The sequence below is a fragment of the Eschrichtius robustus genome, chromosome 17 (genome assembly GCF_028021215.1).
Source record: "Eschrichtius robustus isolate mEscRob2 chromosome 17, mEscRob2.pri, whole genome shotgun sequence".
NCBI classification, from domain to species: domain Eukaryota; kingdom Metazoa; phylum Chordata; class Mammalia; order Artiodactyla; family Eschrichtiidae; genus Eschrichtius; species Eschrichtius robustus.
The window spans coordinates 28,100,742-28,117,072 of NC_090840.1; the positions used below are offsets into that span (position 1 = coordinate 28,100,742).

Here is a 16,331-nt window from a genome sequence, read left to right on the forward strand (position 1 = left end):
AATATAATGTCACTGATAAAATGTATCAATTAGCTAGTGTTCAACAATTATCATCAATATTAGAGATTGTATCCTTGTTGAAATTTTAGTTTCACCATACTAGTTTCTTTAAATTAGTAGGCACTTTAGAAGATGATGTCTGGCAAAAAAAAAAAAAAAAAAAAAAAAGATAGTGCTTAATAAATATTGTTGAATGAATGAATGAATTTTTAAAGGCTTAAAAAATAAATCTGTAAGTACTGGAGTACTTGGAAATAAAAGTTTCATTGAGTTTAATTAAGCACAATTAAATACTCTGCCAAACTCGCAAAACAGTTTTTAGAAATACTAGCAGTCCTTAGGCAACATAGGAGCCATTAGTTAAACGAATTAAAAATGCGGTTGAGAATGGAAATTTCATTACAGATGCCCAGTCTACTAATCTGCTGATCATTGATGAAAACTAGCTACACATGCTGTTTTTTCTTTCTTTTTTTTTAAAACTGATATTTGGTATTGGTTATAGAGAATGTACAGAATTAATTTTGGTTAAATCCTTTATTTCAAAATATGTTTTTCTTATGTTAAATTTTCCAAAAAAATTTTAATTTTTTAATTCCTTTTTTTCTCTTCCACAGCATTTAATGAAATGAATTGTTAGTTTCTGATAGAAGGGTTTTGATAATGAAATAGCTAACATATCTATGTATTATAGAAAATGTAGAAATAAAAATGCATGTTCTCCACCATAAATGGAGGTTACAGTACTATATTCCACCATCAGACCTTAGCCATTCTGGATTTTCTTTTTCACTGATAGATTAAGGTGGCTTATTTCTCATACGTGCTTCTGAAATACTGATAGACTTAAAAATAAAAACTACAAAACATTTAATCACTGTGCAGGCCTGAATTTTAGATAAATTAATCAGGAATTTATTTATAACTGTATGCTAAATAATTATAATTATTTTTCTACTTCATTTTGCAATGCAATATTCACCTTTTATTAATATACTACTAAATTTTCTTCTCAAGAAAATCAATAGTACTTGGGGATTTGAGTTTACCTGGTACACTATTGAAAAAATTGTTAAAAGCCAATGGTATCCATTCAATCTAATTATTTTCCTTTTGATTTTTTTCTTTTCTTTTTTTTTTTTTTGTTTAAGGATTAAAACAAGGTGAGCTAACCATGACTGGCAAAACACAGACCAGCAACGTCACCAATAAGAATGACCCCAAGTCCATCAACTCGCGTGTTTTCATTGGCAATCTAAATACAGCCATTGTCAAGAAAGTTGACATTGAAGCCATTTTCTCAAAGTATGGAAAAATAGTTGGCTGCTCAGTTCACAAAGGTTATGCATTTGTACAGTACATGAGTGAGCGGCACGCAAGAGCTGCAGTGGCTGGAGAAAACGCCAGGATCATCGCAGGCCAACCGCTTGGTAAGTCCCACTCCGGTACGGGTTTCACATTAGTGTTCTAGTCTCTGAGCATATCTGGACAAGCACTACTATAATATTTATCTCTTAACCAATTATAGTACTTATATATTTATAATTTATATTATTTTATTGTTCTCATATTGGCTTACTTATAAGTGCCTTATTTTCTCTACAAATTTATAAGCGTGAGATCGTCTGCTTTGTAATACTTGTTACCTCCACCAGTCTTAACAGGTCCAGGCAAATAAAAGATATGCGTCATGTTTAACTTTATTTGACTTGCAATGATGTCTTATCTTCTAGGAAACACTTTGTGGAGCAAAAAATAAAATAAAATAATTACTTTTTATACTTATAGCACTTGCTCTGAGGGGCTAATGTATTTTCCTCATTTACTGTTTTTATTCTGGGGGGAGAAGGGATAGAAAATAGGAAAGGGAAGTAAATCTTAATAACTGGAAAAGGAATATAAACTATTCTTTCTTATCTAGGCAGGAATCTTGTATGTCATTCCTGTTCAGTCATGTGCAATAATCAGATTTATGTCTGATGTCCAGGGAATAATATAGTTTTTTTTTTTTTCAAAGAAATGAGAATATAGTCTGAAGTAAAAGGAAAATTCTTAGGAGAAAATACTTTGTAGTAAGTATGCAGATAAAAATAAAATTTAGACACTTTTTTCTACATAAGAAAAAGTATAATTAAGACATCAGTGATTCCCTAATTTATATCTCTTGTGAGGTTCAGATTCTTATATTAAACTGATTATACCAGGTCTTCTTTTGGATATCCACATTGAAACTTCCTTCACCTGCATACTTCTCCATCACAATAAATGGAACCTTCATTTATCCAGTTTTTCAAACAAAATCCTAGGTATCAACCTTGATTCTTCTCTTCCCCCCACACTCCAAATGTAATCCATCATCATGTTTCTTACCATCAATATATCCCAAACCCAATCAACTTTTAAAGCTATACCAATAGCCGTCTTATACAGGCCACCATTATCTCAGGTGGACTACTGAAATAACCCCCTAACTGGTCTGGCTCTTTCCACTCCTGCCAGTGTCCCTTTAAAAACATAAATGAGATTATGCCATTAATTTGCTCTTAAGTCTGTAATGCCTTTCATTGCACCCAGAATAAGGTTTTATTCTATACCATGGCAATGATGCACCACATTACCACATCTTCAACTCCATCTCCTTCTCTCTGCCTTCTTGTACCACTTCAGTGTTGCTGGCCATCTTGATATGCCTCAAACATTCCAAAATTGTTCCTACCTCAGAGGCTTCGGACTTGCTATTCCCTATGCTCAGAAGACAGGTCCTTGCTAATCATTCTTTCCCTGCTTTACTGTATGCTGTGCTCAAATTTTACTTTCCCAGAGAGTCTTTTCTGACCAACTTATCTAAAATAAAATAGTCTTCTACCCTTCTGCCTACACTGTCTATTCTATTATTGTACTTTGTATTTTTTTCATAGCCCTCATCAGTATCTGGAATTACATATTTTTATAAAAATTTTTTGGCCACACCACGTGGCTTGCAGGATCTCAGTTCCCCAACCAGGGATTGAACCCGGACAATAGTGAGGAAAGGCCAGAATCCTAACCACTAGGCCACCAGGGAACTCCCTGAAATTACATATTTTAATTTATGATGTTACTTCTATCATGTCCACAGACATAATAAAGATGAAGGAGCATATAAAAGAAACAAGATATAAAAGCATAAACAAATCAAGTTAGAAGAGTGTTAAGAATGTTGTATTACCAAGTTATATAATGTAATTATGAAAAATTGGGGGGAAGGTATGGAATTCAATAAAGTGAGAGTGAAGTCTGAGGTAATAGTCTTGAGGAAAAAAAGATGTTTTACATAAGTGCTTGCAATAAAACCACAAATAATCATTACCATATAAGAATATAGTTTTATTTATATTTCTCCAATTCACTTTTCTATATTTTAAAGAAAAGTAATGCCATCCAAAAGACATTGGTAAGTTTTACGTATGTCTTTTTTTTTTTCAATGTCCCCATTCTACTTTACCTTGATATTGGAATTTTCTGACCAATTTTGTTTTAACTTCTAAGTTGAAATCTCTACTTAGGGCCACATCTGAGCCAAAATCAGAGAAATACCCATTTATTGCCTCTATCCTGATTGTTATGAGATTAGTGCATTCTAGTAGAGATGCATTTAACTATTAATTTTTAAAAATTAATGACCAATGTAAAGTCCAGTTCACGTGTTAATGAACTATAGGTAATTTTCCAGAGTCCCTTTTCCTATGTCAGGGAGAGGGAAATTTCCCCCTCTACCCCTCTTGAGTACTTGTGGGTGGGCTAGTAATAAAATTGACACAACACAGATTAACAGGAGAAAAGGGAACAAATTGTAATTTGTGCACATGGAGGTTTCATAGAAATGGGGCCTGAGAAGTAGCCAGAGCAGGCAGCTTTTATACTTTTGAGACAAAGAAACAATAATTTTTTTTTTAACATCTTTACTGGAGTAAAATTGCTTTACATTGTTGTGTTAGTTTCTGCTGTATAACAAAGTGAATCAGCTATATGTATACTTACATATCCCCATATCCCCTCCCTCTTGCGTCTCCCTCCCACCCTCCCTACCCCACCCCTGTAGGTGGACGCAAAGCACCGAGCTGATCTCCCTGTGCTGTGCAGCTGCTTCCCACTAGCTATTTTACATTTGGTAGTGTATACATGTCAGTGCCACTCTCTCACTTCATCCCAGCTTCCCCTTCCCCTTTCCCGTATCCTCAAGTCCATTCTCTACATCTGCGTGTTTATTCCTGTCCTGCCCCTAGGTTCTTCAGGACCTTTTTTTTTTTTTTTTTAGATTCCATATATATCTGTGAGCATACGGTATTTGTTTTTCTCTTTCTGACTTACTTCACTTTGTATGACAGACTCTAGGTCCATCCACCTCACTACAAGTAACTCAATTTCATTTCTTTTTATGGCTGAATAATATTCCATTGTATATATGTGCCACATCTTCTTTATCCATTCAAAAGAAACAATAAATTTGAGAGGAATTGACAGGACGAAGAAACTCAGGTTTGGGGACTTAATTAGTAAGGAGTTTAAGCAAAGTATGGGCTTGAGTAGCACATTAGTAAAGAAGTAAGAAAGTTTGTTTATACAGGTTTCTCTGCCCAAATTCCCTATCTCTGGCAATAAGGGTGCCCTTCTACCTCCTGTTGTAGGGAGGGCACCTTTCACATGAGAGAGATTTATTTCCTGACTTTAGAGAGACAGAAAAGAGGGTTAGTGTCCCTCTTGCATCAGATCTTTCTTAAGTAACTTTAATTCAAAATAATCAATATGTCAATGAGGCATATTTTGGGGCAGCCTACCCTGGGCCCTAACACCTGTTAGGGTGCTCACTTATTCACTGTCTTTTTGAGAAGAATGCAATGGGGAAGGAGCAATACCCACACTAAAAATTTAGTGCCTTACTTAGAAAAACCCAAGGAAAAAAATGATGACACCAAATCACCATGCTTTGAGAGCCACAGAATTAAATTGTGCTTCTAATAAGATACGATTTTTCATTCCCAGTCATTCTGGGATCCTCTCTCGGTTGTGTCCTCCAGTTAATCTCTGGAGCACCTATTTAATCAGCCATAATCACCCTTTCTGCCTGAATCCAAGTCAAAGACTTTATTCTTTTAGTTGAAATCTAGTCTCTCACTCCTTGTGTCTAAGTTGAATGCCTTTTCATACAAAGCAAGTGCTTTATAACTTAATAACTTTGCTTTTCAGGGCATGTGTTTCAACATACTCACCTTTTTTTAAACCATATTGCTAGACACTCAGGAACATCTTGTCTTCCAGGTGTTCCTTATAGGAAGCTGGTTCCTGAAGAAAACACTTAGTTTCCCGGGAGGTATATTCATTTCTGGCTTTAAGTATTTTGCTTTTGGTGACAAGGGAAACTTAGGTTTAGGTAAAATCACTTGCTTCTTGAAGTTTTTGACTCTCAAATAAACCTTTTATGATTTGCAACTCCCACTAAACTCTACAAGCCCTTTATTGGAAGTGGATTGATTATGGATCAAATAATAGACCACTGACATATGAAATAGATATTAACTTCATGTACCACAACCCATTTAAGCATTGTTCTTTCTCTTTAGAGTGGGAAGAAAATTAATATTAAGCCATGCATTGGGCTAGTACTTTACCTATATTATCTTATTTGATTTCAATGCATATTCAAGTAACTTCTTCTAAATAGAAACAATCTTCATATCACAATGTATTGAAAATTTTCATGTACAATTTAGAAATTAGAGTTAAACATCAATAGTTCCAGAAAAAATTAAGCATCCTAATGTGTGTTCTTATAGTATTATGGAATTATAGATTTATCCTTAAACTAAGAATCAGTTATGCATGTGATGAAACCTAGCATTTATTAAATGGAAAATATTAATAACCATTTTGTGTCTACAAGTAAGGGGAAACACTGAAATGTTTTAAGTTGGGGAGTAATATGTTGAAATTTTTTTTATTGAAAGAATAACCCATTAGCAGATTGATGGATGGATTAGTGTGATATAAAACTAGAAACAAGGAAATGTGTTGGGAGTCTACTGAAAGAGTCCAGGTATCTAATTATGGAAATGAAGAAGGAAAAATTAGGAAAATGAAGTAGGATCAATAGGACTTAATAACTAGTTGGTACACTGGGTGAGGCAGAGAGAGAGAAGAATCAAGAATGATTCCCATATTTCTGGGTTGAGTTCTCTGTTGGATTGACTTGCAGATCACTAGGATGATGGAGAATGATTTTCAAAGGGAAAAAGATTTTTGTGTAAGACAATGAGTTCAGGATTGAATAGATGTATTAAGATTGATGTACATGCCTCAAGATATCCAGGTACCTGTATCTAGTAGAATCTTGAATAAGCAGGTCCAAACTAAGAGGAGAGATTTGGACTAAGAGTAAAAACTTTGTGAGTCATCAACACAGATAGTGTTAAAACTATGGAGATGGATAAGCTCACTCTGGGAATGTATATAGAGTGAGAAGAATATTGGCTGAAGATAGATGTGTGGAGAAATCTTTGGGTCCAAATAACTAGAAGAGGCTTTCTGATAAGCCTTCTGGAAATCTAAATCTGAACTACTTTATGCACAGCTCTTTGATCTCCCAATTCTAAGTTGTAGTTACCATGTCCTTCCTAAACTTCCTGTATTGGATGACTACTTTCTTAGTTATTGATTCTTGTATCAGTTCATTTAAGCTACTAATGATTTCCAAACTTCCAAGGCCATATGTGCAAGTGTTCTTTTTGATTCTAATATTTAAAAAACTCATTTAGGAGAGCTTAATCATAGGACCTTTAAAGCCTAAGCTTCTTTCCATATAAGTGTCTTCTATACCCAAAGCCATCTGCCCAGCTGAGTAACAGAGAAAACTTTATCCACCTTGCCAAATTTCAGTGTCTGCCTTTAATAAAACCATTGGCATAAATATCTTCAGACCAATTGCAAGTCAACCATTGCAGACCCAGTCAAGATGATTTTACTCACTTGACTACATTAGTATACCTGAACATTTAAGAACAAGAACTCCATATACCTGTATTATAAAATATTCTGTATTTTTCTGGAGAAAACATCTTAACCATGAAATTATCATCAAATTCTGATTTGAAGTTTTAAGTAAGTATATATTTTACATTCTTTTCAAATTCACATAAAATGAGAAATTATTTTTAAAATTGCTGGATTCTACCTAAAAATTATAGTGCATAGAGATTCTACCTAAAAATTATAGTGCATAGAGATCTCCCTCTAAGGGAGATCAGAAATGAGAGCTCAAAATTTTGGAACTCTAATCTGGATTTTGAAAATAGTTCACAGTCTAATGTTTTGATTAACTTTTCTCCCTTGGATTTTTTATTTATACTATATTGACAAAGATTCCTAAATTTTATACCATAACGCATGAAAAGGCAACTTGAAATAGTTCCATGGTCTGTCCATTTTACCAACATGATAATGAACACAAGGAATGTTTTATGGAATACACGGTTTTTTTTCTGAGGTTATTTCCCTTAAAGGCATATAGCATATAAACTAATAATTAAGGTGATATTTTTCCCTTGGGGTAAGACTCCTATATATTTATTACTCCAGAGCAATTAAACAAAAACAAAGAAAAGTACTTATTTCCCCAAACTTCAATGAATGTCCGCAGTTCTTTTTTTTAATCTACGATCAAGGCATGTCCCAAACTTGATTGTGACTTTGACATATTCATTTTGGGTGCCCTGTCCCCTTTTCTGTACTATTCTTTAAAGTTTATGCCTTTTGTTTTTCAGTTCAAAGTTCACTCATTCAAACTTGTGTGGTATGTGACCTCATGCCAGCTGTGATACGTGTTTCAAAATCATTCTTTCTTCGTTTCCCCAGTGATATCTCCTCTTCTTATTCCCAGGTCAAGGTTGGCACTCTAAGGAAATTTACCCTTTGTCATGTGTTTTGAGATATGATAACTGAACACATTAAAGGATTTTAAATAAATAAACTGGGTGAAGACATGGATTTTTGGTATTGCTGCCTTCCGGGTATCCATCACAACATATACTGTGGGTATTATAAAGAAAAGGAAACTTGGTCACAACTTAATTTTGTTGTATTATACGTTTTCAGTTCTTCAGCACATCTTTTGCACCACAGTAGAAAAGGGGATATCCCTTTTTTAACCCTGGCTTCCTGCCTTTGATATGTAATGAAGGATTGCTAAACTGTGGAAAAGAACAATTGATTGCATTTTCATCCACAGTACTTGGGGATTCTTAAAAAAGCAAAATCTAACTGTGAAATTATTCTGAATAATTTTTGTAAAAAACACAATTTCTATAATGTAAAGCTCACTATAAAAATGTATTTCAATTTGGTTATTTAAAATAATCTAAATTTAAAAATTTAAAAGAGAATCCTCTTCTTAATAATTCATTGAAATTGGATTCTAAATTTTGTTAATATTAGAAATATTTATTATATTTTTAATCCAAATTTAGCCATTGGAACTGTTTTTTTCTCAAACACATTATGTGAAAGGTGAAATAAACATCTTAAATGTTTAATATTGACAATTTTTATATGAGAGGTCAAACATAAAGTGTTCTTTTGTACCAAAATACCATGCAGAGGTTGGAGACTAAAAGTCTCGATCAGTGCCAATTTCTACAGATTACACTTGGTTTGATTACACACAGGCTATAAATAGACATTTGTAAGGTCTTTATTTTTAGATTCTTTCGCTCTTAGGTTGGTTGCAAAAGCACAATTTATGAACATAGGAAGTCAGTTATTAATAATAGGAAGAATCCAACACTAAAAAATCATTTGTCTGTAGAAATCATTTTTTCTCTAAAGCCTGTACACAGGTTCCTTTTGTTGAGGACCAAAGTCTAGCTTAAAAAAAGAATACATAAAATAGAGAATTAAATTAATTTTATTATATTATAAAGGTCTTGTAAATGCTTAAGGAATTCAAAGAAAGAACATGAATAGGGATTGCTAACTTTAAAGAAAATCTGGTGAATATTCTTAATTCTGATCATGAGGGAAGTAATGGAAAATGCATTGATAAGAAAGAATATATTGGAGAGCAATCCTGGGTGTGGACAAAGAAGAAGACAACAAACAAATGCTGGTAACGATCTATCAAGCGTGTCCTAGGAGTAATGGATTTCAGAAGTGTTTTTATTCTCAGCTACCATTTTGCATCCAAAGTGATCTTTTCAAAATACAAATTTAACCATATCACCCTTTGATAAAAGCTATGCATGGTTTTTCATTGTTCTCAAAAAAGAGACTGAAACCCTTGCTGTGACCTACAACTTTCTATGTGATTTGTTTTCTGCTCATTTGCAGACTTACAGCATCATCCTCTGAGCCTTTCTTGGTGCTCCATCTAAATTGACTTCTATCAGTTCTTTGAACAAGTCATCTTTCCCTCATCAGGACCTTTGCACAGGCTGTGTGAGTGTGTGGAATATCCTTGCCAAGCTTCCCACCATCTCACCTCACTTCCTCACTTCTTAACTCCCTTCAGTTGACTGTTCATCCTTCAGATCTCAGGTCAAATGTCATTACTTTAAGGAAACCTACTTTGATACCTCAAACCTACTGGTATTCCTTTCTAGCACATACCTTCTTTTCAATTATATTTTTATATTTACTGTTTTGTGATAGGTATCTTTTCCTTCTCCCCATAGGATAAGTTCCTGGAGAACATTGACTATATATGTTTATATTAATCTTCTTGGCACCTTGAAGTGTGCTGACACTTCCATGGCAAATGCTCAGTAAGTATGTGCTGGGTGAATGGTTGGATGTTTAGAGGAATGGATGTATTTCACTAAAGGGCCTTTTATCCCCATGTAAAAGTGTAACACAAGAAAATGAAGAGAGAAAGAAAAAAGAAGAAAGAGGAGGAAGAGAAGGAGGAGAAAGAAGAAGAAGATGTGGTTGCAAGTTCCCTAGGAAGCAAGTAATTCCCATGGGGTTGCTGTAAAGGGAAGTTAGTGTGGTCTCCTTGCAAGGGGATTCAGTCTCTCAAAAGTCAGAAACCTGAGAAGTAGTTATTCAATAGGCCTGATTTCTCTAATGATTAGCAGTGATGAGCATCCCTTCATGTGTTTGCTGGCAATCTGTATCTGCCTATTTTTGGATTGGGTTGTTTGTTTTTTTGATATTGAGCTGCATGAGCTGCTTCTATATTTTGGAGATTAATCCTCTGTCAGTTGCTTCATTTGTAAATATTTTCTCCCATTTTGAGGGGTGTCTTTTTGTCTTGTTTATGGTTTCCTTTGCTGTGCAAAAGCTTTTAAGTTTCATTAGGTCCCATTTGTTTTTTTTGTTTGTTTGTTTTTATTTCCATTTCTCTAGGAGCTGGGTCAAAAAGGATCTTGCTGTGATTTATGTTATAGAGTGTTGTGCCTATGTTTTCCTCTAAGTGTTTTATCGTGTCTGGCCTTACATTTCGGTCTTTAATCCATTTTGAGTTTATTTTTGTGTATGGTGTTAGGGAGTGTTCTAATTTCATTCTTTTACATGTAGCTGTCTAGTTTTCCCATCACCACTTATTGAAGAGGCTGTCTTTTCTCCATTGTATATGCTTGCCTCCTTTATCAAAGATAAGATGACCATATGGGCATGGGTTTATCTCTGGGCTTTCTATCCTGTTCCACTGATCTATATTTCTCTTTTTGTGCCAGTACCATACTGTCTTGATGAGGTATCACCTCACACTAGTCAGAATGGCCATCATCAAAAAATCTACAAACAATAAATGCTGGAGAGGGTGTGGAGAAAAGGGAACCCTCTTGCACTGTTGGTGGGAATGTAAATTGATACAGCCACTATGGAGAACAGTATGGAGGTTCCTTAAAAAACTAAAAATAGAACTACCATACGACCCAGCAATCCCACTACTGGGCATATACACTGAGAAAACCATAATTCAAAAAGAGTCACATACCACAATGTTCATTGCAGCCCTATTTACGATAGCCAGGACATGGAAGCAACCTAAGTGTCCATCAACAGATGAATGGATAAAGAAGATGTGGCACATATATACAATGGAATATTACTCAGCCATAAAAAGAAACGAAATTGAGTTATTTGTAGTGAGGTGGATGGACCTAGAGTCTATCATACAGAAAAAAAGATTGGCTCTGATGAACCTAGGGGCAGGACAGGAATAAAGATGCAGACGTAGAGAATGGACTTGAGGACACAGGACAAGGGAAGGGTAAGCTGGGACGAAGTGAGATAGTGGCATGGACTTAAATATACTGCCAAATTTGAAATAGATAGCTAGTGGGAAGCAGCTGCATAGCACAGGGAGATCAGCTCGGTGCTTTGTGACCATCTACAGGGGTGGGATAGGGAGGGTGGGCGGGAGAGGAAAGAGGGAGGAGATATGGGGATATATGTATACATATAGCTGATTCACTTTGTTATACAGCAGAAACTAACACAACATTGTAAAACAATTATACTCCAATAAAGATGTTAAAAAAAATAGGCCTGATTTAATTTTTCTAAATATAATCCTGTCTTTAATAAGCATCAAATGTTAACATATACATATTTTATTCAAACATTATAGTAAATGATATATGGGTTTAAAGAAAGGTTTTATTCATTGAATGCTTCCTTTACATTCCTTAAAATGGCACCCTTTCATAGTTTCCTCTTTTTAATGGCTAGATATTTGCACAGTACTTCATCATTGTCTAAGCTTTTCAAGCACAGATTATCTTTTTTGATGCCTATTCTGCTGGGTAAGAACTGAAGCTCTGAGAAATAAACTTGCCTTATAGCAGACAGATGCTTGTGCAGGATATCAAGCTCACGTAATCTCATCCTAATTATTTTCAATATTTATTCTCACCAGCAATTTTTTTTCATATCAGGATATTAGTAACGTGACTGTACATCTTATCATCCAAACCAGGATACTTCTGAGAGTGAGAAGGGATGCTATTAATGATTATTCTGTGATGTCAGGCTTAAACCAGACAACTTGAATGCATGGTCTTTATTATCTATTGCATTTTTACTTAAAGTAGAATTGTCAACTTACTTGATCTTTCTCGTAAGATAACTATTGTATAATATTTAACTTAAAGTATACCAGCCTCAGTATCAGATAAACCCTCACATTTCAATAGTTAACATAATAGAAATTTATTTCTTTCTCACATAAAATACAATCAGTGTCCTAGGGAGGAGACGGGTAAGGATGGAAGCTCTGCCCCTCTTTCATCCAGGGGCCAGGCTGTGGGATGTTCTGACATCTTTCAGTGAGTGGCTACTATAGGGGAGGTGAACATTTCCTTTCTTCTCTTCAAGGTTCTTTGGCTGATATAATTATTAAATTAACATAAGACAGATTAACAGGAGAAAAATTTAATTTGTACATACAGGACCTTATAGAAATATGAAGCTAAAAAATGTGACCAAAGCAGGCAGCTTTTATATCTTATAGACAAGGAAACAATAAATTTGTAAAGAATTGACAAGACAAAGGGGTTTGTCCTTGGGGTAGTAAATTAGTAAAGGAGTAACAAAGTTTGTTTATACAGGCTTCTAGGCCTCAAGTTCCCTATTTCTGGTGATAAGGATGTCTCTCTAACTCCTGGAACAGGAAGGGTACCTTTCCCATAGGAGATTTATTTCTTGCTTTCAGGGGGACAAAAGAGGGTTAGTGTGTCCTTCCTGCATTGGCTGTTTCTCAAGTATTAATAACTGTGATTCAAAAGAATCAATATGCCAAAGTGGCATATTTTGGGGTGGCCTCTCCTGAGCCCCAACACTACCGTGGAATCCAGAAAGAAGTCAAACCAGCAGACTGGTGAAAAAAGAGGGAGGATTGTGCTCTGGAAGTTTTGCATTTCAAGCCTGGAAGTAGTCCTCATCTTAATGCTTACATTTCATTGACCACACCTAGATGTAAATGGGACTAGGCAGCCATTCCCACCCGTAACCAGTATATCTTTAGTGGGCAGATGATTCTTTGCCACAGTGGCAAAGTAACTTGAAGAAGTTATTCACTCAGAATCCTTTTCCTAACCTGTAAAATGGAAATAGTAGTGTTTAATTCAGTGTACAATGCAGAACTCATATGTTTGTGAAGTGCTTAGAACATTGCTTTTATACGGTCCAAACCTTGTGATAAAAATTTACACACGGTGATTTTAGACTCTGAAATCATTCTAGTGCTATGAGAAATCCTCTGTATTTTTTTTTTTTTTTTGGCTGCACAATTCTGAGCAGATTTTGAATAGATGGTATAGGCAGTCCGTAATAGTGGAGTCAGTGATTGCTGAGAATAAGAAATTAATTCAGGTGATTACAAGTGTGATGGAAGATAACTCTAGAAGAGGAGAGATTTCAAATTAGTGTTATAAGGATGGTCGGATATGGAAAGGTCATTCTAGGTGGATGAAACATTATACCTGGAGTCCTAATTTAGGCAGAAGTGAATAAAGCCCGTGGATGAAGAATGGTCTCATAGAGAAGAGTGGAGAGAGATAAGATTGACACCAGTCTGTGCAGGGTCTTGCATGATATACTGATGAATCTAAGTGAGTAGAAATACTTATGAGATTGTATTCAGTCTAATGAAATTGGCTTCAAAAGAATATCTTATATTTGTTAACTATCATTTAAGTTGCTGTTATGCTTTAGTTATATAATATATTATTTAATATACACATTGATTTCCTTGTAATGTTGAAATATTCATTCACTTCTTCATTCATGTGTAAAATAATTATTAATGTCCTATTCCAGCCAGGACACCAACTAGGGTGACGTCCACTGGAAATGAAAATTACACTCAGATTTAGTGCAACTGTTACAAGCTATTTACTGAATATTTTATTTTTTATTCTTTGTTCTCCTAATATAATTATCTGTCATTAAGTAACATGGTGCCTGTATTTTGCAATTTCTGGTGGACTGTATATAGCACTTCCTCTCCTTAGAGCGGTGTTTCCTAACCTTGGCAGTATTTAAATTTTGGGTGTTTGTTTTGAGGGCTTGTTCTATGCATTGTGGGATGTTTAGCAGCAACCCTGAATTCTACCTACTAGACACCAGTGGCACCCACTCCTAGTAGTGACAACTGAAAATGTGTCCAGATATTACCAAAAGTCCTCTGAGGGGTAAAACCACCACTGGTTAAGAAGCACTATTTTAGAGTAATCATAACAAAACAAACTCCATTAATTTAGAAATCTTACAATAGTTTTAAACAAGATAAACTATATGAAAACAATGCCTTGCATTATTTTGACAGTAACTCATAATTTATAATATGGATAGATCTTTTCCAGTTGTCCAGAAAACAAAACTCGGTATGTGCATTTCAGAACAATTATTATAATGTGTTTATGGTCATAGCTTACCACTTGTATCACCAGTTGTTTTTTAATCCTTAAAAACATAAACACCAGAAACAAATTAAACATCTATACAGTTGACATGTTTATACGTTTACCTATTTAAACGGTTTTTAAAGTTCTTTTTCTCTACACATCTTTAATATAATTCCTTTAAGAGATGTGATTTTTTTTCATTAAATCCTTCCATTCAAACATTTCAGATCACCACTAGAAATTATGAAGAACAAGCCTTATAAAAATGTTCAGTGAAAAATGCTGAGTTCTGAGACTACTCAGATGCTTTAGTGATGTTCAAATATATTTTATTCAACAGTAGCAGTAAAAGCTTGTTAAAACAAAGAAATTAAGAATTGCAGCATCCCTAGTTGATGTTTTGTCTAGCAAATACATTAGTTCTCCCATTGTGTCTGTCCTACTCCATTTTGGTAAGAGTTATTCTCCTGCATATGCCTTCATGTACAAGTTAGATGCAATGTCTGAACATCCAGTAAGGACAGACTGACAGAGAGCCTGGGCTGAGATGATGAGTACAGTTGATCATTTCAGATATTGTAGTCTATTGCAGAACCCCTTGCGAAGTGCAGAACCCCTTGAGAAGTACACAACCCTTGTAGGGGCTTCTAAGTCATGAAAATCTTGTAGAAAATTTCCAAAGAATGCTGCCAGTAATAGAGAACATTTTTAGCAAGGCATCATTATATAAAATGATTACAATTTGTATTGATAAAAAAAAAAAAAGTAGCTTTTGCCTGCCTCAGTGTCTAAAGAACATATTATCATCATACTTTCTCAACTTGATAGTTTGACAAAGTTTTCAATTCCCAGGATATGACTCATAAGCTAATCCTTCAGTTAATTTAAACATTAGCTGCAGTGAGGATATGAAAATTGAATTAGTAAATCTTTGATTTTTTTTTTCCTTTGGAACTATTTGCCATTCCAGCTTTTTTGTCCACTAAAGAAATGTCCAACACATCCCTATAGTTGAAACAACCAATTTTCCAGCAAATTTTATATTATCCAGATATACAAAGTGGTTACCAGTTGCAAAATGTTGTATTTAGATGGCCATTATATTTGTTTTCAAAAATCTATTCACAAGGCTGTGAAGGCTCTTGAACGGTATACATGAGTGAAGGCATAAAGAATTACTTATTGGATGGTATTCAGTATAAGTCATTTTTATTTCATCTTTTCTGTAGTTGAGAGAAATATGTTACCATTCTAAAATAGTAGATTTTAGTAAGAACATTTTCAGCTATATGTTATTTTCACTCATCAAACTTCTCAAAGAAGTTCAACATTCACTTCGTTACATTTAAAAAAATAACTTTTCAACATCCTTCATGGATGCTAGATAATTAATTTCATTAACCCCATTTTACAAATAAGGAAATCTTATACTGTACTAAATGTTATAGAGAGCATGTTTTCATGAAAACAAAAGCCTTGAAACTTCCTTTTAATATTTTTCAAAATTACTGTAGATTATCCTTCATTCTACTGTCCAACCTATACATATTTGGTAATTGCTTGAGAAGTCTTTGTCCTCTTCTTCCGCCTTCCATCTTCATCCTCATAATCCACTGTTCTCAGATAATAAGTATTGAAAACAACACTCTGGACTGCAGAGCACAAAACACTTTTCAGGTTTTCAGTAATTAAACAGGGCTACTTTATGTGCTTTAAACAAATGCTAATTAGCAAAATTCCAAGATATGGTGAATTAAAGAACTAACGTTCGTCAGCCAGGGAGATACATGCCCCCATATATGATAGAAAGCCTGAGGTATTTTCTTTCTGTCTCTAAAATTGTTTATTTGACTCAATCACTGAACCTAAATTAGTGAAAGCAGTCGTAGATACTGTTTATGAGCAATTTTTCACAAGACTATCACTGGAAACTCCTGAGCAACAGTGAGAAGG

At 34.5% G+C, this 16,331-nt stretch overlaps 1 protein-coding gene across 1 annotated transcript in view; it reads left to right on the forward strand.

Moving 5' to 3' along the window:
- Positions 1-16,331, forward strand: part of RALYL (RALY RNA binding protein like) — a 532,902-nt gene that overhangs the window by 88,708 nt on the left and 427,863 nt on the right. The window contains exon 2 of the mRNA XM_068525481.1: positions 1,152-1,430. Coding sequence (XP_068381582.1) covers positions 1,175-1,430 — 256 coding nt within the window. The 5' untranslated portion in view covers positions 1,152-1,174. The remainder of the gene's footprint in view (positions 1-1,151; positions 1,431-16,331) is intronic.